Source organism: Fukomys damarensis, unplaced genomic scaffold, assembly GCF_012274545.1.
Source record: "Fukomys damarensis isolate Sample0158 unplaced genomic scaffold, DMR_v1.0_HiC HiC_scaffold_26, whole genome shotgun sequence".
Taxonomy (NCBI): Eukaryota; Metazoa; Chordata; class Mammalia; order Rodentia; family Bathyergidae; genus Fukomys; species Fukomys damarensis.
Genome location: NW_022900938.1, coordinates 17,329,145 through 17,353,559, shown reverse-complemented (window position 1 = coordinate 17,353,559; position 24,415 = coordinate 17,329,145). Strand labels below are relative to the sequence as shown.

At 36.5% G+C, this 24,415-nt stretch overlaps 1 protein-coding gene across 8 annotated transcripts in view; it reads right to left on the bottom strand.

Annotated features, from left to right (window-relative positions):
- Positions 1 to 757: 757 nt before the first annotated feature.
- Sestd1 (SEC14 and spectrin domain containing 1) overlaps positions 758 to 24,415 on the bottom strand; it is a 136,493-nt gene continuing 112,835 nt past the window's right edge. For all 8 annotated transcript variants that reach the window (XM_010636781.3, XM_010636782.3, XM_010636780.3 and 5 more), the window contains 8 exons: positions 19,957 to 20,151; positions 19,330 to 19,444; positions 17,444 to 17,603; positions 14,331 to 14,412; positions 13,631 to 13,753; positions 12,728 to 12,919; positions 10,213 to 10,334; positions 758 to 7,658 (listed from right to left, as the gene is read on the bottom strand). In XM_010636781.3, the coding sequence (XP_010635083.1) occupies positions 7,529 to 7,658; positions 10,213 to 10,334; positions 12,728 to 12,919; positions 13,631 to 13,753; positions 14,331 to 14,412; positions 17,444 to 17,603; positions 19,330 to 19,444; positions 19,957 to 20,151 (1,119 nt within the window). In that variant the 3' untranslated portion in view covers positions 758 to 7,528. The remainder of the gene's footprint in view (positions 7,659 to 10,212; positions 10,335 to 12,727; positions 12,920 to 13,630; positions 13,754 to 14,330; positions 14,413 to 17,443; positions 17,604 to 19,329; positions 19,445 to 19,956; positions 20,152 to 24,415) is intronic.

Genomic DNA, 24,415 nt, shown 5'->3' with positions numbered 1-24,415 from the left:
TTCAAGGCTGGATGTGTACCTCAGTAATAGATCTCTTGCCTAACATGTGGGAGATTCTGAGTTCAACCCCCTCTCGTACCAGAAAACCAAAACCAAAACCAGGTGACTCCCTGGTAGGGACAGAGGAAATTTAAACATTACTTTCTGTGAAAATAAACCATTTTTGACAATGCAAGATCTACAGAAAGTACTGAATTTCTGTGCCAAACCTAAAGAAGGATGGATTTGGGTATGCTGGAGATGGAAGGAAAAGCCTCTATTTTCTAAGATTACAATTATTTCAAAATAAAGAAGTTACACTTTTGTTTTAGTCAGAGATTTCAGAAGGTATGTTAAAAGAATTATTTTACAAAAATAATTTAATTTAAAGATGCAGAATTCATCAGATTATGTTATAGAGGAAATATAACTTAATTCTCCCTAGATTTTATGAACAATCTTTATTAACAGAAATCAAACTTATTGTCCAAAGTGACAATATAGCAAAAAAATACATAACAAAAATGCCATTATAGTTTTAAATGTTTTTATTGCATATTTACAATGTATGGAGCATATAAGGATTTACAGTATAAGCCAAATTTCCCAGCCCTTAAAAATCTAATAGGAAAGACTGGATAAATCCTACACAAATATATCTACATATGGGCACTGGAAACAGACATATGATTCTAATCTTACAGACTAATTTAGTGGATGCTTTATGTAATAGAACTGGCAAGGATAAAACACAGTGAAAAAGAAAGTTATCAGAGTGCAGTACTGTACTGAAGAAAAGAACAACATTGGAAATATTATTTTTAAAGGCTTAAATGTCCTGCAAAAGCATAGCTATCCCCTATGCAAAACTGTGAGGTAGAATTCTTCCCACCCTGTTTTCTGCTTTGCTGACAGCCATTTGGGGGACATACCTGTACAGATGGCTGTCACACTGCTGTACCTGGGAGTGGTACATGTTTTAAAATTATCCCCCAACTCCATGAACAAATAGTATTTTTTATTCAATGATGAGAGTCTTATTTTACTTACTGAAAACAGGTGGCAAAAGTTAGTAATATGAACAAACCAGTGCTGCTTCTTCTAGCTAATATATCACCATCCTCGGGGCTTAATCTTAAGGAGAAAAACTAAAGCTAAAATTTCAAGCATAGAAAACTTCTGAGAAGATGTTTCTGGCAGACAAGTCTTTGCTTCCCTCAAATTATACCTACTGTTAACCATGAATGATGCCACTTCTACCCCAAACATACTTTTCCTAATATTTCAATATGGATCAAAAAATAGTTTACACCTTCCTGACACATTCAAAATATAAAATTCAGGGCACGGTACAACTGCATTGAAAAAAGAAACATTTTCTTTCAAAACTATCCTATAATCAATCCAGCAATTCGAAACCTATTTATCCAAGAGAAAATAAACACCTATGTTCATAGAGATCTATGTAAGAATGATCACAGCAGCTTTATTTATAATTGCCAATCCTGGAAACAGTCCAGGTAGCCAATAGGAAACTGAGTAAACAAACTACAATATACAATGAATACAACACTAGTCAGTCATAAGTAGGAATGAACTAATAATATACATCCGGCTACGTGGCTAAATCTCCCAATCATGATGGCAAAGAGGCATTACAGAAGAGTATATGATGTGATTTTATTTACAGTATGCTGAAGAACAGAAACCCTAACTTATGGTAGAGCTAAGAACAGTGGTTACCCTTGGAGGTTAAGCAGGAGAAGATAAAGACTGGAAAGGGCCACATGAGAACTCTCTAGGGTGCTGTTTTCTATCTTGGCAGCATTGAATGCATCTGCCAAAAGAGTCACTGCAACACAAAGTCTTATGTATTTCACTGTATGGTAATTTTACATCAAAAGAAAAGTGGAAGCAAGCAAATATATATATATATATATAAATATTTTTTTTGGTACCGGGGATTGAACTGGGGTCTTTGCGCTTGGCAAGGCAGGCCACCGAACCGCTGAGCTAAATCCCCGGCCCCGCAAGCAAATATTAAACTCTAGTTAATGATACATGTGATGAAGTACTTAGTAGGAAGTATAAACGCCTGCAATTTAAATGAATTAAAAAAATCTGGATTGACAAACTGATGGATGTGTAATAACTAGATTCTAGGTAGTATATTACAAAATTATTTTAACTTTTTATATGTTTGAAAAAATTTATAATGAAACATTGGGAAACAGGCATTCCCAATTCCCATAATAGAACATTACCCAAAATGCTGGGAACTTCATTTGTTCCAAGTGTAATTATCAAATTCTTCCAAGTGTCGATTTAGAAACTTAAGTTTCTCTACAGAGCTTGTGAAAGGATCGCCTAGAGCAGTGATGGTGAATCTTTTAGAGCTTTTTAGAGCTTTTACAGCCCACGTTGGCACACATGCCATAGGTCTAAATTACATAAAGTAAGCAATCACCTCAAATCCACCCTGGTTCAAGACTGCCAAAGTGCTCTCCTGATCCTCTTACATCTGAGGAAGAAGCCCCACCTATTCCGATTGCATAATCTGAGCAAATTCGTTGGTCATGTGGAACACCAGACTTCAGACAAAGAAACATTAAAGAAAAGTTAAGTATAGGAAGTGATCTCACCTTAACTTCTAGACTAAAAAAGAATGGTAACCATAAAAGACATGAGGCTTGATCACATATGGTATTCTCAGTGGGGAGGCAGCTCAATCATCCTGTTTCTAAAAAGAGCTGCATTTGGACACCTGCAGATGTGGCATTCGACTTGTAAATACTTCTGAGAAGCCCCCTTGAAGTTTAGTAGGAAGCTACTTCAAAGTTCAGAAGCCCTTTTGTCAGAAATAGTTATCCACACACCTGACTAAGACCTCTCACACCACCTCTCAATCACTGGCAGTTAGTGGTTATTTTTAGTTGCATGGTAAGAATGCCTATATCATGACATATAGGAATTACATGTTGCATATTGCCTCATAAAGAGCTCACAAAAATAATCCTGATTCTTGAAAAACTCACTGGCTTTCAATATATTTAGCTACAGGCCTGGCTTCCTTTTCATGTCCAAGTTCTTTATGTCCTAGTACAGGTTCTGCTTTTTCTTGAAGTAGAAGGACTAGTGTTTACTTTCAAGCTTTCAAGTTGCTTTAACCTACTGCTGTATTGGTGACTCATATTCAGCATTTTATCCACAGACCTTTTTCAGTCTAAAGGCCTCCCCTGTATTCATGCTAACTGTGGAATATCCTCAGTTCTGAGTCTAACATGGGACTAGGTTTTTCTGTTCATCATCCCTGCCTGAGTTTGTCAAGCTGTCTCTTCTCTAACCATACCCAGCACAAATGGTGGACTGCAAAATTTTTCACCTCGTTACTGGATTACTTTCTAAATATCCTAACAGCCTTAGATTTTTCTTGTTTCTACATGTTAGTGGTGGCTTATTAATACACCCTCCAACTATGATTTTCTTTTATGTGTGTTTTAAATTGAGAGTTGTGTCATACTCTGACACTCTCAAAACAGACCATATCCATCAGTCTTCGTATTACTGGTCTATCATCTTCCAATAAAACAGCAAATTTGTCATTTTCAAAGCCTTATTATGTACTACTGATAAACTCACCAACTCTGCTTATAGGAGTTCAGATATATAACTGTGAATGTACGTTTTGCTTTATACTAGTGAAATGGGGGTGAGTGAAGGATCAGGCTAAAGCAGTGGTCAACATTCACAGTTTGCCATTTCCCCACCATTCCATTCTTCTGAGAAACAGCAAGATCAAAGAAGACCTGGTATTTTTACTCTAAAAAGATAATTATAGCAATGATACTGTCCATTTTGTATACTTTTTTAATAAATGATTTAATTATTTTAATTGCTTGGTGAGTTCACTATTTTATGTCTCAGGGGAATTCATTGATCTTTTTTTTGTATCTAGAGTCCCAGTAATCGGTAAAAACATATTTTGAAGTCAAGTACTGTATTCAAATTCCAAACTACTATATTCATTACAGTTATTTTAGTTTTTATGACCATTCCACTACAATTTTTGCCACTAGTTATACTTCTTAGGAAAACCTAGACTTTCTTGAAGCACGTAGTGAAGCCAAATGTTAAATCTGTACTTCTCTGCTTGTATTATCTCTATGGGTTCAACATGTGATATAGGAGACTTTAGCAGTCATAGTATATTTTGTTTTTAGTAGCCATGGTATTTTACTATAGCCCTGTGTACTTTAGGTACGATATGAGGACAGGAGAAGTATGTAAGGACTGGCAAGTAATTTAGAGTGAAGTAGAGAGCTCTTGAATTGTTTTTTCAAATGTACACTGCACATTTTCACCCAACCTCACAATCATATCTTTGGCTACAAAGGGTTTAGATCAGAGAACACAGTTTGCTTAGCACTATCAGAAAAGTAACTTGTTATGTTCATATTAAGGAGTATGACACTAGTAACAATAAACTAAACAGCATACTGCAGCTGATAAGGCAATGAAGCAACAAACACATTAAGACTAGGTAACATTTAGAAGCTCAGTAGCCAACGTAACTCCCTATAAAGTAAAAGAAGTATCCAATTTTCTATCTAGCAAAGAAACCTAGATGTGTCATCAATTTCCCAGCTGGCAGGCTTAGCCATTTATTTCATCAATATTTCCAGTGAATCACCCTAGCAGAGTAAGGTCACCAACAATGAGGACTAGAAATAAAGCCAAAATGAAGTTATCATCTGTACATCCTAACTTCACTGAGTTAGACACGTATGAAGAACAGATGTCAAACTGCATTATATACTGAGTTTACACAGAAGCAAATATGCAGTAAAAAGGCCAAAAAAAAGGGGGTCTCTCAAACCAAACAAAAAAAATTAATCCAATCATAGGGCACTGCTGGGTTTTCATTTATAACTCTACCTGTATATACAGATATGCTTACAGAAAGTTGCAGCAAAATTTCAATATGAAGAACAATGTTATTTTTCTAAAAGCATATCTATTTTCATGTAAAATACTGAAATTACAAGTAATACTTCCAGATGATGCCTTATACTACTCTTTTTGTGGACAGAAGCACTTAAGATACATAAAAATTTATTTATTTAGCAATTACAAGTCCATGAGTTGATGGTAAGATGTCCCTCTTTTAGCAAAGTCATAATAAAAACATTCTAATGACTCTGACATTCAGTAGAAGAAATATACATAGAATATAATAACTAAATATCTAAGTAACTACCTATGCAAGTAAAATGCCAAGTGACTTTCTTATATGGAGATTCATTCATAAATCAGTCCTAATTTTAGGAAATAGATATGTCTAAAACACACTTCAGACTGTAATACAAGAGTTCCAAAATACAAGTATTCCAAGTACTTACAATAGAATCCAGGGTAGAAGAACTGAGTGCCTATGAGCAGAAGCCTGAAACTAGAACAAGTAGGATAATACCATTCCCTCAAAAGAGCTTGGAGTATAGCAGGAGGAGACATAAGCACTGTAGAACATGGTTAGCACCATCATGAAGACTGAAAAGAAGCAGCACAAAAGTTCCTACTCATAGGAATAAAGTCCTAAAAGGCCAAGAGTATTATCAAGTATAGAAAGAACTTCCTGGATGCTCTTGGAAGCAGTGGCAGCATAAGAGGGAACAGCTTAATTTTGCCCCAGATCCTGGCATGTTTGACTAGGAAAAAAGGTTGCACCATTAAACAAAATTATTCGAAGAGAAGAAAGGTGGCATGTATGACAAATCCCCCTGTAGGATGAAATAAATGTAAAGTAGGCAGTTGAAAGTGTTGTCTGGCACTTTGAACCACACTGTAACGGAGGACACTGGGATGAAAGAGAAGGCCTAAGGATGAGATACTTAGAAAGAGCCACAGAACTTTGAGGGCAGACTCTGAGAAAGTACATGTTTAGAAGACATCTTTTAACTAAGACAAACCTATACTCACAGTTATAGACACAGGATAGCATCTCTGAGGGAGAAGACAATGTCTAGGCAAGGTTGCTCAAAGTTCAAATGTTACAAAAAAGACTGAAGAGTAAGGAACGCAGCCTAAGGAAAAACACTGAATTTGCGAACTGGAAGACCACTGCTGACTTTCCAAAGAATAGTGCTGTTACAGTGCTGTGCAAAACCGGTCTGCCAGGTGCTGAGTAGGGGTGCTGACGATGTGGGGACAACAGATGGGGACTTCTCCAAGAAGTCTGGCAGTGAAGAGGCCAGAGAAGCCAGCAGACTCAGGGAGGCTTTTGCATCAGAGGTTACATGAGCTAGTCTGTAGACCATACAAAGGAACCAGGATGCAATTCTTGGCCTAGTTTTATACTAACTGAAAGCCTGAAATTTTTTTAAATCTTTAACATAATCTAAAATAAAAATTAACATAAAAATTAAATTTTATGCATTTTACAATTGAAACTACAAACAAAAGGACTAGCATTTTATGATAAATTTTATTTCTAAAGGAGTTATACAATGCTGTGATTAGATTTCAGAATTGATTTTGCCTCTAGTCTGTCATGAGAAATTAATTGTATTAACAATTGCTGTTTTAGTTCCAGAAATATTATTCTGATATAAAAGATTAATTACACTGAAGTAAATTGTGAATGCCTTCTTCCTTAACCCTCCTCCCCTAAAGATACAATATCTTCAGGGTAGTTAATAATTTGGACAGTATTTTTGAAGCTGGAGGAGAGCAAAATTAGAAACAGTGTTGTTATTAAGATGTCCTTAAAAATCTAAGTTGTTTTTCACAATTACTTTTCATGATAAAACATGCTTATTATATATACATGCTTACATATGAATTTCCTGGCTAAGACACATGCAACCACCATGAAAAAATGATTATTAAATCATCCCCACAATCTTAAGAATGCCCTTTTTAATAAGGCACTCATGTTTGAAGATAGGATATAACTACCAAATTAAGATGTTTAAAGAAGATTTTTATTAAGCACAAACAAGTTTTAATACATTATCAATACAAATAGGAAAATGTCTTTTAATGAATGTAATATATCAAAGATCTGAAGGATTTTCTCAATATTAACACAATAAAAATAATCAATTCTGAAGAATTACAAATTAAAATTTTGAGAATGCCACTGTCTACTAGTAACAGTTTAGTTATAACTAAATTTACTACATCACCGGGGAAGGAAGGGCAGCCATTTTTTCTAAAAGAGAGAATTTCTAAACTCTTATTAGCACCATTCAAAGCTTATTATCAGTTGTTCATCTACAAACTGACAGGTCAGGTAAAGCTTGAAAGCAAGTTTTCAGTGCAATGTTTACAGTTCCTTCTTTTAAGATACCTGGAGTTTGTGGTCTCAAAGCATGTTAAATAATTATGCCTTGGTAGCTGTGAGGTGTTAGCACATAGAGAGAAGTGTGGTGTGGGAAGAAATGAGGCTTATCCTGCTGTGAGATGCATCCTACTGTACTGTGGCGAATGCTGCAGTGGGCCGACGACGTGCAGGAGGATGAGCTGCAGGTCTGTGGGAAGCTGGTAGCTATTAGCTCTCTGTGGGCACCATTTCAGGATGTCTCAGCTGCTGCCTTTTGAGACTAACTAGTTTCATCCTGTCTCTGATGTGCTCTGCAGTAGAAGCCATGTCACTTGGACTCCCAAAATATTGTTCGGTTCTAAAATCAAAAGACAAAAAAAAAGTCCAGATTAATACAAATTCATTTAACTGCAGGGTATGCAACTGCAAGTAAATATTATCATTAAAAAGTATATTTGGAAGTGGGAAGGGTAGGGGAAAGGTAGTAAGGGAAAAGAAAAAAAAAACATGGGAAAATGAAAAATGGAAAAGTGTTTGTAAATAGAGAAAGGAGGAGGGGGTGTAGGGAGGGCAGGGACAAGGGGAAAAAAATGAGAACCAAGACCTGTCATGTAAAGGTACAGGATCCCAATGATGAATGTAACTGTACTGTATACCTAAAATGTACCAATAAACTCAATGAGAAAAAAAAAACTATCTTTGTGATGTGGTCTGTGTTTAGAAATTCAGACTATACTGTTTGAGTAGTAATTCCACAGGAAAAATACTGTTTAAAATGGTATAAAATAAGTTCTGTGACAAAGAGAAAAATGTGTTAGTGGTACAAAAGCCATATTGTGCATATTTGTGATATTTAGGCCTTTCAATTCTCCGTCCACAAGCATGCACAAACATTTATTTTGTACATGTATTTTGTTTAAAGGTGGTTATACCAAATGTTGACTACAGATGGCAAGAAAAATATCCTTTTTGATGTTGACTTTTTTTTTTTTTTTTTTTGAGACAGGGTCTCACTATGTAGCTGAGACTGCCCTGGAACTCACTATGTACGTAGCCTAGGCTGGTCTCAAACTCACAGAGATCCTCCTGCCTCAGCCTCCCAAGTGCTGGAATTACAGGTATGTGCCACACACCCGGCTTAATTTGACATATTAATAAATGAAAGTCAGTTTTTTTTTTTTACTTGTAAAATACTTTATTTTGAGTCACAAAATTAGAGCTGGAATAGTTTTTGGAAATTTCTGATGTATCCTCTTCATTTTGGGGCTGAGAAGGTAGCTCAGTGACAAAGTACATAACTAGCATATGTGAGGCCCCGAGTCCCATCCCCAGAGACACTAAAAAACAAAAACAAAACCTAAAGATTAGAAAGTTAAATGACTCAACCAAGGTCACACAGTAGAAAACTCAAGGTCTGAATCTGAGTCTTCAAGCACTGAATGCAGAGAGATGATCAATTCCTTTTATTTTACCAAGAGAATGTATAAAATGTAAATGTGAAGAACTTGTCAAGCTCTACATAGGATAAACAGATTGTTTTGTATCAATAATTAGGAACTCAAGACAATTTAAGATATATTCAGTGTCACAAAATACCTAAAATACACACATATATATTTTAATACAAATATGGAATAGAAAAAATAACAATCCTAAAAATGAAAAGGGGATGCTCGCATGTTCACTACATATGTCTTGTATCTGTGTGACCTACCTCCCACATGTGGTACAAGACTTGGAGACAGACAGACCTGAGATCACGCCTAACTCTAACATAGAGAAGTTGTTAAGTTATGATCCCCTTCCTTAATCTTTCTGAGCCTTAGTTTCTTCATTTCTAAAACATAAATAAGAATACTGATACTATTTGGTCAAAAGAAATGAAGGATAGCTTGGGATGGTAGCACACACCTGTAATGCCAGCTACTTAAGGGGCTGAGGCAGGAGGATACCAACCTGTATGGTTTGGGCCTAATGTGTCCCACAAAAGTCTCAGGTTCAGAGGTGGGGCTTAGAAGGTGACTGGACCATTGAGTTGCTATACTCATCCGTGAATGAATCCACTAAGAGTTTACAGCTGAATGTGCTGCTGGGAGGTAGGGGCTGGCAGAGGAGGGAGGTCACTGGGGCTGTGACCTGGAAGAGTATATTCTGTCCTTGGCTCCTCCCCATTTACTGGCTGCCACCAGGCAAGCAGCTTTCCTCTGCCACGCCCTTCCATCATCATACCTTTGCTTTTTCTGTCTAGAAACCAACTAACTACACATGGACTGAGACTTGAACCCAAACAAACCTGTCCTACTGTAAGGTGCATGTGTCAATTTTGTCCCAGTGACAGGAAAGCAACTAATACAGAAGTACACACACCTGCAATCTAGCTACCTCATAGTACGCTGAGGAAGGAAGATATGAAATTTGAGGTCAGGGTGGGCAACTTAGCAAGACCTTGTCTCAAAATAAAAATTTTAAAAGTCTGGAGCTCAGTGGGAAAGCTCTTGCCTAGATGCTTCCTCACAATGCACGTGGCTCCACAGCACGCATGCATGAGGCCTGAGTTCAAGTCCCCTTAAACCATCTCCCAAAAATTAATAGACACAATGCCACTTGGTGTTTGGCAAACATCCTGAGTTCACTAAACATCAGACACTTTCCATGCCACCCCTTTCCTGAATGAACCCCAAAGTCGCAATCTAGTTAATGATCATCGTTCTATAGAAGCTGTCAGGCAACACATCTGATGTAAGCAGGCACCAACTACCGCTGCTGCAACAACTGAGTGTGAATTTTTCAGTTAAAACTATTTGAAGATATGGGCCAAACTTGATTTACCGGGCTTTTTCCCTAACATTTCACTTTAAGAGCTCACCAATTACAAAAAAGAAAAAAAAAATACATAATAGCATGCACCATACCCATCCGGATAAACTACAGGAACAGTTAACCTATCCAAAAGGGATTTCCCAACTGCTTCAATTTCATCAAATTGCTCCTCATCGTTAATAGCTTCAGGCTCTTCTGGACAGTCTTGCAAAATCTGCAACAAAAGGATGACGTCAGTCAAGAAAGAGAACGGGAAGCAAGTTCATGCAAATTCAGTAAACTGAAAAGGTGCTTTGTTTTATTCTTAGCACTTATATGCACTATTGTGTAAAATCAATCTATGGCATAAAGTTGGCTCAAGAAATTCTAATAACAAAATGAAATACACTAATCTTTATTCATAATATACAATCAGAGTATAAAGAGCTCTATGGTGATTTCAAGGAAAAAAATAAATAATCAACTATTATTTGGAAAGTAAGTTCAACCTGTGCTTAAGAAGTATTCTCTCACTCATTAGGAAATCGTCTATTAAACACTTCACTGTAAGGTGTGTTTATTTAGCACTTTGGGGAGTGAATGACCCACAGACTCTGTCCATAAGGAACTCCAAGGCTTCAAAAATCAAAATATAAATTAAAAACAACATACAAAATACAAACATGTAACTGATGTAAAGATCTAGGTAGGCATTTTATATTTAATAATACATGCTGACTTTTTCTTTTTTTTCTCATTGAGTTTATTGGTACATTTTAGATATACAGTACAGTTACATTCATCATTGGGATCTTGTACCTTTACATGACAGGAATACATGCTGACTTAAATGGTTATAATTCATACATGGTCTCCCATTTTATTTCCTCTTACTATTTAAAAGTAAGAAAGAATTGCACAATTTAGGGGAGAAGGAAAACAAGTATTTATTTTGGCACCTTTATGCATTATGTTTTACTTATTCCAATCATATTTATTCACTAGTACTCCAATTTAGAGCTCTCCTAATTATTATACTATATAACTTGCTTATAGTTATGGTTATATTTATGCTTACCGCTATAAAACAGAATAGTCAAAAGGAAAATAATATCTGATAACAGAAGGCTTCAAGTACGTCTTTACAATGAAATGATCTTAAATAAAGTTTTTTATTAGAAAGGAAAAAGCTAGGTAACAGAAAAAAATGGGAACATTAATTTTCCACTAAAAAGTTCTTAACCAAGTTGGGTATGGTAGCACATGCCTGTAATCCTAGCATTCTGGGAGGCTAAGATATGAGGAGCACAAATTCAAGCAGAGCCACAGAACTAAGCCACTTAGCAAGATTTTGTCTCAAAAAAAAAATTTTAAAGGCCAGGGATGTAGCCCAGGGTTCAATCCCTAGTACTGTAAAAACAGTGTTTATTCTTAAATAATCTCTAAAGAATTCTACATTTTAAGATGTCTTTCTAGGTATATGTTTAAAGTAATATTCTAGGCTGAGGATTTAGATCAGTGGTTCTGCCACCTGCCCCACAAGTGCAAAGTCCTGAGTTCAATCCCTAGTCCCCGTCCCCCCCCCCCGCCAAAGAGTAATACCCTAAAAAGTTATCAGTGGCGTGAGAAATTAGGTCAATGCTCACCCTTTGATGGGGCTGTAGGGACAAATATTGTGAGCAACAGAGTGTAGGGGGAGATCCAAAGTTACCAGTAATGTTCTCTTTGAACAGTACACTGGTTACCACATGCATGTTTACTTTGTGATAGTTCACCAAACAATATACTTAAGGTTTATAAACTTTTCTATGCTAGACTTTTATATTAATAAATATTTTAGCAATAAAAATAATAATAAACAACCCAAGCCACTTTGTATACTTTCACCATCTTTAGAGCCATTTAAATCAAACATGGATCTGCAGAGATCAGAAACCAGGTAAAAGAATTAACTACAGGCACTTCCCAATAGCTGTATTCCACAATACAGACATAAACTACTTAATTCCTAAGATTCCTTTAAGTTTTCTGTAACTTGAAGTATATTTCATATCCCCCATAGACAGCCATTCAAGGATATCAATATAAAGTAAACTAGAAGACCAACCTCTTTTTCAGAGTGAAAATATAAACCATCTGGGTGCTACACATTTTCACTGTGAAGTGTAGGAAAAGGGTTCCATTAAAATTTTGCCCAAATAACACTTAAAATTTTATGATCGGTCTCTGGGACTAATTACTTTAACTCATTGGATAATAAATTCCAGCACGTATCGTAACACAGTTTAAAAAAGGATCTCTCATTACTTTAGTTGGACACTCTAATTTAAATTGTAAAGTGAGCTTTTAGACTTGGTGATAATCAGTACAAGCTGCCAAATCAGCTCCTCTCCTGGCATCATGAGATGCCAGGAACAGAGAGAGCCTTAGCCATCAGGCTGACAAAGGAGAGAAGGAGGTCTAAGTGAGGACCACTGAATGCATCCTTAAAAATGTTAACAATGGAACTCACATAACACTTTAACAAATACATCGATCATATAATTACACTACTAGACTTTAAACACAGGTGAAGTAAGTATCACTGAGACTTTCTAAAACAGAAACAAAAATAAAACAAAAGCAAACCTTTTCGGCATTTGAGTGAAATGCAACAGCCATTTCCAACCTATGCACCCTTTCTTCAGATGCTATTGTAAACTGTTTCCACACTCTGTTTAGGCGAGGAAGCGTATCCCCAGAGGACCTGGAGGTGCAGCGCAAAGACTGGCACAACACAACTGTGGCCTGCAGCAACTGTCTACCATAGTCATAAGTACTCTAGAACAGAAAAGGTAAACATGAAATTGTGATTAACTCCGAAGGGGGGTGGGGTTAGAGGAGTGACACTATCAGAATTCAATGCTCAATGAACCAGTGGCACTTACTATAAATAATGCATAAATAATAGAGGGGAAACAATATGTTTAGTTAGTTCATAAATTTTTTTAAGCCTCCACTTCTTACTTTGCTTTCTCCATCTCAGAGTGCTAAGTACTACTGGCCAGAAAGAAAGCTTGTTCGCTAAATGACCAAAACAAGTACATGAAATTAGCTACTTTATATTCCATATAAGAAACTACAACTCTTACAGTGTGAACTCACTAACTAGGAAGAATACACTGAGATACTGCTCATCACAAAACAATTCTGTGTTATTATGCTAACATTAGTGAGATGGAGAAAATGAGGTTTCTAATTTACTGTTATTAACATATTGCAAATTAACTTCTGTGAATGACTAGTTGGATTGCCTAAAGAAAACATGATATCTAACATAAATGGAGGAAGTACACAGAGCCAGTATTGGAGACAAAACCCTCTCACATTTATGCAGGCTAGTTTTGATGTAAGAGCTGGCATATTCTCGGTGATTTCCTTGGAATAACAGAACTAAGCTTCTTCAACTTGCAGGATTACGATATAGTACAAGCATGCAGAAAGCTACTCAAACACTGAGCCTGTAGAAAAGGAAGATAACCAGTTCTGCACCTGTGCAACATCGACAAATTTTCGATGCTTTTCCAGTAAAACTTTCGTTTCCTGGGCATCATCTCCCAGTCTGGTGTGGGTCTTAAGGAGAGCATCCAGAAGTTCACTTAGCCATTCTACAGCCTGAATGAAAACACATAATGGTGAAGCTGAATTGACAACTCTTATTATGCCAAATATTATCTTCATACAAAGATTTCTATCATATGATCAATGAATCTATTAACTACCTAAATTCTTAATAGCTATTTCATTCACTGTAATATTCTGTGAATTAATCTTTTCTACTTCTCAATTTTTTTCATGTTATTATGTGAAATCATAAATTCCCTCTACATCAAGGTAAAACGATGTTCTGATGTTAGCTACACAAAGACATCAAACTGCTTACCTGGTGTTGATAATTATCTTGTGGGTAGAAAGCAATGTGCATTATTATCCTCTATTCTGAGACAAAGCTAGTAACTTCATGAATAGTAATAACTACTAATTACTCCCAATCTCTACCCAGTAGAGGATTTCACTGAGAAGTCAAATGAGGTTCATAAATTAACTGGGAATATTAAACTTTATTCTTCAACAGGATAACGAGAATCTGATTTAATGAATTTATTTTCTTAGGACTATATGTAGTATGCTTTTGTTCGTGAGATGAAATCTAAGAATAACTATCCATATGAGGTGGCTGACTGGTCCTTACCTGGGCAGCGTCCTCTTCACATTTAAATAGCTGCACCATCTGAAGCATCTTTAACCTTCGCACATCTACCATGTCTTCACATCTAAGGAACCCAAACATAAATTTAGTTCATCATTTCTGTTTTGCTAACTTGTATAACATGATCTGGTGCTTTACAGTATACTAAAGTACTTAGTCCTACACTATAAAGATTGCAACTATTTTGCATTGACTTGTAAGAATTTTAAGGACATCTAATCTATATCTATGTTACACCAAAACCTCAAAATACCTGAATTATACTGAATGACAAACCCTCTTGAGGATAGCATGGATTCTGCAAAATATTGAAGCAAAGCATAAATGCAACAGCACACTAAAACTCAAAGAAATCTCTATTTCCAATCCACATCAAACAAGATTCAAAGATAAAAATGTAGTTTCTCAAACACTAGCTTAAAAGATATGAAATTGTTTTAAATTAACACTTTTCACTAAATTGTATTATTCAGAATACTATATAATTCTGAATTTTAAAAAACCTGTATCTACAGTCTTAAGGGAAAATTTTCATTGATCTTTGGTGGAAAGAAACATAATTTAGAGCGTTTTAAAATCTCTAAATATACCATCTGCCCCAATAATATGCAGCAGCCTTTGACCTCAGTTTTGACCAACCTCCTTCATTCCCACCCATCTCCATGCACTGTAGGTAGGAATGGGCAGAGCCAAATATCACTAACAAGTTACCCAAGAGGCACTGGGCTTCTACTACTGCAGTTGATGTCCTTCAAGAAAACTTAATAACAATACAGAAGTGATTATCACATGGCTACTTTTTAAAAAGATTCTCTTAATAAAAGTCAGAGTCTAATGTTAAGATGCAACTTGCTTAAAGTCAGTCATAAGAGACTGAAAGTAAGTGATAATAGTTATTTTTAAAATCTGAAACTAAAAAATAACATAAGGCACCCTCAATGATAAAATGATATATGTTCAACATATTGTGTGTCAAGTACTGAGATAGTACGACAGTTTCTACTACTGAGTTACTCCATTTTGAGATGGTTTTGAAACAGACAATGTGATAAATGCTATTATGCAGCTATACAAAAATTTTTATGGGAATAGAAAGAAGCAAGTGATTAACTTGTATTAGAAATCCTAAAAAGATTCCTGGGAGGGGTATCATTTAGTCTCAAAAAAAAAAAGTAGGTATCCATTAACACACAACTTGAGGAAAACAAGTACTCTTAGACATGGATACATGAAACAACACGCAGCCTTCAAAGAAACTGAAGACAAGTGTGTGATTTTGTGGGCAAGTTATAGAAAATAAGGATTGGATGATGAATAGTCTGTTACGCTATTTCAAGGAGACAGAACCTCATCTGAACAAAATAGGAAGTCACTGGAGGAGGTTTTATACAGTCTTTATACTGTATGCAGATTAGTGTATAACAAACTGAAGAGGCACAATCTTGAATAAAGAATTCAGTGAAAACACAACTTGGATTAAGTATAAAAGTCGAGGAAGAAAAAGAATTTTAGGATAAATTCCAAAGTTTGGTAGCTGATATACTTTAACCTGAACTCAAAATAGAAGACAGCAAGTTTTGAGGGGAAATGATTCTACTCTAGACATACAAAGTTTGAGGAGTATTTGAGATATCTAACCAGAGATACTGAGCAGGCAACCTGAATTACGGGTTTACAACACAGGAAAAGTCTTGGTAAGAGCCATAACTACTACACTACATTCATTTTCAAAAGTCATTAAAACAGTGAGACCGTCCAGACAGAAAACACAGAAAAGAGAATTTGGGTTTGAAACAAACTTTGGAAGTAATGACTTCAGAGAGAAGAAAAAAACATCAGAGCAAAAACAAACAAACAAACTAAACTAAACAAGGAAAAACTGAGTACCAGAAAGAGGACTATGAGAGCGTTTTGAAGAAAAGCAAGGCTGGCAGGGAGTTTCATGGAGAAAGAGAATGTCAGTTGTTTCCATTGCTATTTAGAGCGTAGCACGTCAAGACTAAAATATTCTCTGGGTTTTGGTTAAGATCATCAAATATTTTATTACATATGATGATCAAAAGTTACCGATAACACCAACAAGAGCGACAGAGTGAAATGACCAGAGTAAAAAGACAGATCAAAAGGAAACTGGAAGTAGTACGGGTGCAAACTGGACCGGCAAATGACTTACTTTCAGGAAAGGGAGCTAACACTAGACATCAGTGAAGCTGACACTAGAGATCAGCGGAAGAACAGAATACACTTCCTATAGGTTATTACTTTTGTGTACGTCTTCAGTATAATTTAAATAAGACATAGTTAAGCATTTAAGCAAGGGCAGGCTCCGAGCAGAGAATGGTATGTGACAGCACTGGGGGGCTCGTGAAATGAGCACACTACCGCTCCCTGTGGTGACGCCGGCAGACACAGGACAGGCAGCAGCATAGGGAATTCCTGCCTCCTGACTACTTTGCAGGGTGAGTTTTCTGTGAGGTTTTGTCGATGACTAAAATTTCTGAGTGTATGGTATTTTCATACAACCATGATAGATGTACACTTCCATGTATAGTTAATCCTTTACTTTGGAATAACTGCTGCTTTGGAATAGCAGTTGCTGCTGTAAACTGAGTTCCAAAGAATCCCTTAAATTCCTGGTTCCATATCAAATGAAATTAAATATAATCATTAGTCCACTGTCCAGCCCTCACGTAACAAACATGAGAACAATGGATGTGTGACCTGAGATAAAGAAACAGACCAATACAGAGGACAGACTTAACAGCAACTCTAAATTAAATTAAATGGAAAGCACATTTCTCCCAAAAGGTTTTCTTCAAGCAGAGCAAAGTCACAGATTATGGAGTATGAAGTACTTGAGTATAACTGAAATTCTTACTGCCAATTAAAAAGGGGGAAAGGTACTCATTGCCACTATTAGTACAATTATACACAAAAATTATTATAATTACAATATAATAATTATTTACCTCAATCCTACTACATGCCTACTATATACCAGGTAAGAACTTTCAGTTTGTATGCAAAATATAAATTATACAACTTTCATTTTATTATATATCTTGATAAATTTAACATTAACAGTCAAACTTTGCCTTTGTTTCCTAAGTTGCATATCTTCCATCACTCCTTGTATGTGATCCACATTTTCCTTATTTTCAATGGTTACATCCTTTCCATAGGCCCAGGATGCCTGATTGGAGATCTGATCCAGGAGACCTTGACCTTTTTCACGCAAACCTTGCAGTCCTACATCTAAAACAAAAGTTACTATATTTAATCTCTTAAACTGAGTCCCTCCTTCAAATCCTCTCAGGAGATTTGGCATTTGGATTCTTGGTGTAACAATTTTGTATATTAAACCACTCTGAGAAGGAGTTCTCTGAATATCTAACACTTCAATAATAAACCCCTTTAAACAGGGTTCAAAGTAGAGCTGTCTTCTGACAAATTCTCCCTAAAAGGAATTCTCAAAACATGAAATCTCCATAAATAATTACTATTTTAAAACTGAAAGAAGAAATTAGAATAATTTCTATTTTTAAAAATGTTTTTTCTATTTTTTCCCTTTCTGCTTTTATGAATTCCAACTTTCAGAATGCCAATATAAATATTTTGTTTAAAAATACATGCCTGAAGTCAGGCACAGTGACATATGCTAGTAATCCCAGCATCCTGGGAGGCTAAGATAGGAAGATCACAAGTTCAAGTACACTCTGAACAATTTAGCAATTTAATAAGACCCTGTATCAAAACAAAAAATTTAAAAAAGAAAAAGGGCTGAGGATGTCTGTCACTCAGTGAGAAGGCCCTGGATTCAGTCCCCAGTATCAAATAAAACAAAACAAAACATGCCTGTAATGCCAGCTATTCAGGAGCCAAAAAAGGATTATGAACTAGAGGCAATTTAGTCAATGTTGGGGAACCCTGTGTCAGGTAGGTGGTAAAGTCCCTGCTGGGTTCAATCTGCAATACCACACATGCAAAGAAGTGTAAGATTTACAAGATTTCAAATCACCCATACCATATATCATCAATGTAAAGGGATGTTGAACCCTGTAAGCAGAGTTCAGACCTGCTTACATACCATGTGAAGCAATATGCAGAATATCTTTATAATATTCCAAATTAGGTATGTGCACAAAAATTCTTTTTTAAAGAACACGTGGCTCAAGAAAACTGCTATTTTAAAATAAATTTTATTTGGCATATTAAGTATGTATTATACATCTGCTCTGTCAAGTTATAAAGGTTATAAGCAAGTAAAGTGATAATAAATATATTTTTTCAAAATGATTCTCTTGTTTTCCATTAATTAATCTGGTTCAACCACATTCACCACGTTCTATTAATTCTCTGCTTTAAATTCCTGTTTCCTCTCCCTTGTTCCCCTTAGTAGGCATCCCCTTTCTGTTTTTCACAACCCTCCATAGGGCATTCACCATATTTCTTATTCTCAAAACAGGTACAAGGTCTTGCTGTCCAATGACAGTAAGCTTAATGCAATCAGATGGTTCCTCCCTTGGAGACTATGTAACCTTGACAATATTCCCAGTGTGGAGAAACAAGCGCACAGAACCAAACCAACTATTTTTTCCACAAGGTTAGGATATAGCAAAAACAAAAATCATTGCATAAAACACAGTTTGGGGCATACAGGGTTTACCACAGAACACAACTAATTACAGTGTATACATGCACTACAAATAACTGTTCCTCCCATATGCAAGACATAGCACCTGTAGATACTGCTGAGTAAACAAAAAAAGCTAAAGGCCCAGTGAAGGGGGTGTGCCTATCAACAATGAAAAATAAATATTTCTAGTACAAATTACATCCCCTTCAGAGAATAAAACCTTTTTTACACTTTTTTCCTGTGTTTCTTACAAGTAATCATTAGTTCAGTATAAGATGACTTAATTAACTATGTAAAATCTTTTAAAAGAACTCTTATGTTTCAGCATTTTTAAAATCTGCTTACCAACACTTTTCAGCTTCTCTTCAAGCAGTTTTAAAGTTTGCTGAATCGATGCTCCATCAGCTGGTGCTACATCTACGCACAACATCCCTAATAAGCCATCCAACTGCTGAGACAACTAAAGCAGAGGGACACCAAAGAGATAACCCTGATGTAATCAGCATCTACAGAGTTTAATGATTAATGAGGTTCATCTAATGAGATTATCACAATTACACTGGGAAAGACTATGCTGTTAAAAGACAGGGACAAATCATCAGAACACATATTATCTGGAAGATGGGACACATAGATGCATGCATCAGAAAGACCAAGAAGTACATCCAGGTCAGTGGAATGTAAAAAAAAATTACTGACACTTTCATTACGTTAAAAAGCATATATACCGTGGAACAGTCAAAATGAAATATATCTACTACTTTGGGGGACTCTAGTTAGACAATAAAAAGTTTAATTGCATGCAGAGTGACATGATTTTTTGAAATCAAAGAATTTTATCTCATTAACCCCCCAGGGTATTTTATTTTATTTTTCCAAAAAATAATTAGAAGGCATGCAAACCTGCAAAAATTATGTGTAGATAGTTCAGATCATTTGAAAAAAAGAAAAGCAATCAGAGAAGACACTTACATCTTGGGCAACACCATGAAATTCTAGAGCTGCTTGTAAGAGATTCTGCCTAAATTCCAGCTGACTGGCCTGTCGATAACAAACATCACTAAGCTGTTGCTGCAGTGACTTCAACTCCACAAGATCTTCCTCATCTCCAGCATTCAACAGTGCTGCAATCTGCTGATTAAGCTCCACATAGACGGCAAACCATTCCTGTAAGCAAGATGTTGCATAATCAATTAAGGGTCAAATTAAGAGATGTTTTGTAATTTTACTAGATAAACTAAACAACATACATATATGAGTACTTCTGTAAGGCAAAATTGTTTAAATTAAGAATGAAAAGTTCCCTACTCACTCCCTCATCCTTCACTATTATTCTCGGAACTCAACATCTGCCAACAAGAAAATCTTCTGTATCCTCATCCTGGCCTTTCAATATTCCTTTCTTTTTGCTCTAAGTGAAACCTGTCCAACTCAGCAAGTATAGTTATCTCTCTATTCCCTCAAACTGATTACTGATTTTGTTTATGTACCCAACGTACAACTCCACAGGTGGGTTTGATAGCTGCCTCATCCCTCATTACTACTTCTAGACCATTTTTTCTCCCTCTTCTCTCAAAAACCACATCTACTTTGAAGTACTTGCCATGAATCACAACCTCCCAGCTTTCTCTAATGCATCTCCTCACCTGGCTAGCAGTTTAGTTATAGTTCCCGCTCTCCTCTGAGCAGCAGCCTTCTTAGTGATGTCCACCATGAAGATATCCACAACACCTACAGTCAGATCTTGACTTCCTCCCTCACTTCATTTCCTCCCTTCTTCCCTCCTCACTCTGTCCTTCCCTCAAGCCTCAGCTATCTACTCCAACGGCCATAAAAACTTGTCATCATACACTACTGTATAGCTCCAAAAACCTCAATGAATGAATTCCATTCTCTGATGTCCAGGAGCTGCCTCCAATGTCCCTTTTCAATAGGCTCACACCTACCATGCTGTGGAGTCCAACAACCTACTGACCTCAGCAGTTTCAGGATTCAGCAACTGGCAGCCTTTGTCCTTACCTCCAAAGGCTGTAACCACCTCGCACCATATAAACCATGCCCAAGCCCTACCCTCCTTACTTCCATCCAATTCACCTGCTGAATTCCCAAACCAGGATTCTCTGCTTCCTGTGTGCACCTTCAAAACGACAGATCTGGCACAATGTGTCAATAGTGCTGAGGTCAGGAAATCCTGCTGATGATAATACCTGCCTTACCTACTTTATTGGCTATTTATAAATTTAATAACATATATAAAATACTTTTGAAACTGCAGTTATCATAATGATTAAAATGACTATTTTAAAGTATAAAATATTATCTATTAAAATTATCGTGGTCATAGTACCCAAAACAGGGACTCTACTGTCTCATTTACAGTACTTAGAAAATTAGCTAATGCACTAAGTAAATTTTAATTCACTGAAGAAGCAGCAGCGATGATTCTGAGAAGAGATTAAGAGTCCCATGATAGCACCTCTCAGTAAGAACTATTAGTATCAGATCACCTGGAGTGCTCATCAAAATCCCCAAGGTCCTTCTCTCTTGACCTGGACAGAGTCTCTGGGGCTGAGGCCCTGGACTATGCATTTGAAGAAGCACCTGTGATGACTTCTGCCCACTAAGCTTTAAGAACCATCACTGTGGAGCTGACTGTGTGGGTGTGTGTGTGTGTGTGTGTGTGTGTGTGTGTGCTGAAGTTGTAAAATATATACAGGTTCTAGCAACCTGGCCAGGTATCTACAATGTAAAAAATTAATCCCCACGAAATTAATACTCAAGAACTTAGTACTGAAATTTGGAAATTTGGAAATAATGATGTTACTGACAGGAACTGTGATAAAGAAGTAATCCTCTCTGGGACACTGCAGGGGAGTCTGGTTTCATATATGTGAATGTGTAAAACCAGTTAACATGCCTCTTCCCAGAAAATAGAGGAACACAGAATGTGCAGAATTGCAGAGGAACGGACCAAATTTAATTCATGATGGCCGCTCTCTGGTCTGTCTCTTTATTGTGTGGAAAATGATTAATTTATAGCAAAATAAAAATTCAACACCAAGATGTGGGGTTGGACTAAGGTGGTAGGTAGGTAGTGAGCCTGGATGCTCATGTCAAGGGGAGAACAGCTAATACTGACTGCAATCACGAGATCTGGTGGTGACACATGTCTGGTGAAGTGGTTCTCATAGTCTTCACCACCAAACAGGAATCCCACTGAAGGAGGAAAGAAACAGCGCCAACATGGAAAGAGAGAAGTCATGGCATTTGGAATACATACTGGAGAAGGGGTCTTGATTTGCCACAAAAACCTGTTCTGCTGCTTTGCACTAGGCACAACACACCAGCACGTAGCCTGTATGGAAGTTACTGGGAAATGCCACATACCCACCCAGGTGATAAAACTGAGATGGTGATTTGAGACAAGCAGGCCCCCGCTCCATGTCCTTGGAAGCAGCAGTGAATAAATCCTTTTTACCAAAATACGTGGCCTCCTTTGGTCAGCAGCAAGCAAAGGAACCTAAGTGGATGAACCCGAGTGGCTGGTAACAGTTTTGACACAGCCAGGCAGGATGTAAGTCCTGGCTCCTGTGAGGCAGGCATCCCAGCGGGCACTTGGAAAAAGGAACTGACTGCTCATGACTACCTGAACCCACTGCCAGAAATACAGGGACAAACAGTTGCCAGGGACACTTTTGCACCCAGGAATCTCCTTCCTTTCCTGGCATTAGCTGCCTATAAATGCTTTGTTGGTAAAGGGAAAAAAGGTTGGTAGGAAAGCTGACATGCCTTGCCAGGTTCTGCACTAGAAAGTGCACTCCTGAATCTACTGTCGTCACCATTTGAACACCTGCTCTTAGGTCATCTGGCAGTGCCACTGAGTGAGGTAAGGACTTCACCATTTGGGGCCTGATTTCAATTTATACTATAAAGCAGCTGTGATAAAAATGACATGTCAGCAGCATATAAACAGACATGTCAATCAACAGAACAGAGGATGCAGAAACATCTCCAGATACACTGAACTATCTGATCTTCAACAAAGGAGCCCAAAGCACATGTTAGAGGAAAAAAAAATACCCTCTTTAACCAGTGCTGGGAAAGCTGGCTACCCATGTGCAGATTTCAGGTAGACGTACACCTCTCACCATGTACTACAATATCAAAATGGATCAAAGATCTATATATAAAAACAGAAACAATGAACCTACTGAAAAATAAAATAGGTAAAACTTTTGAAGTCATAGGTGTAGGCAGGGACTTTCTGAACAGAACTGCACAAGAAATAACAATAAACAAATTAAAAGCTGCACAGAAAAGGAAACAATCAACAGAATGAAGAGACTACCGGGAGAATGGGAGATGAATGAAAATTTCATGCATTGCAAACATGTAAGTAATAAAATAAAACTTAGAAAAAAATAGTTATATTTGTTATTGAACTAAAATACTTTCAAATTTATTATCAGATGCTACAATTATTTCCATGCACGTTAGTATTTTTCTGTTGTGTCATTTGTGTGTGTGTCTGTGTCATATTTTTTTTAAATGAACTTCTAATTCACAATCCTTAATAAAGACTGAGGTTAGGATATTCATTGTTCTGTATGTTGGTATTGAATATCCTACATATTTGAGTTTTGGCTTTATTTTTGCATTATGCTTTTATGTGGAATCTAAAATTCAATAGCTGAGTTTAATAAAATATAAAATATAAAATAGTATGCTAAATTTTGTCAAGTTCTATCAATATTGGAATTCTGTCATTGTTTCATAAGATCTGAATATTTTCAATAAATGCCTTAAATTGTTAATCTTTATTTACCAAAAGAAACAAATACTTTTAGAGAAATATTAGCATATCTTACACATCACAAGCTAACACATTTAGCCACCATCAACCTATGTTCAAGGTGACAATGCAGTGCCACCTATTGGTTAAAAGTGTAATTTTCTAGGGAGAGAGAAAGAGAGAGAGAGAGAGAGAGAGAGAACCTTACTCTACAATGAAAAATATCAAGCCTACTCAAAAGTAGAAAGACCAGTACAGCAAAACCCTACATACCATCCTGCTGCAATAATTATCAACTCAGGGCCAATCCCATTTCATTTATCTTCTCGTTTGATCTGTCCCCACTTAGCAATGTTACAACAAATCCCAAATATCACACACTATTTAAAGAAATTAAATCCATGGTAGATCTTTCTTCTGAGGACCCTGTGTATGAATGCAGATGTCAACATATATGTCCTCAAATATTAAGAGTTTAAGAATAATTCAAAGGACACCATCTTTCAAGCCTACCCATAAATTTTTGTAGACTTAGAAAGGATGCCACTTGAGGGTCAAGAGATCTGTTTGTCTAACTTTGGTTCAGCTACTCACTGATCAAAAAACGTTCAGTTTCTTATCTCTCAGTTTCTTCATCTA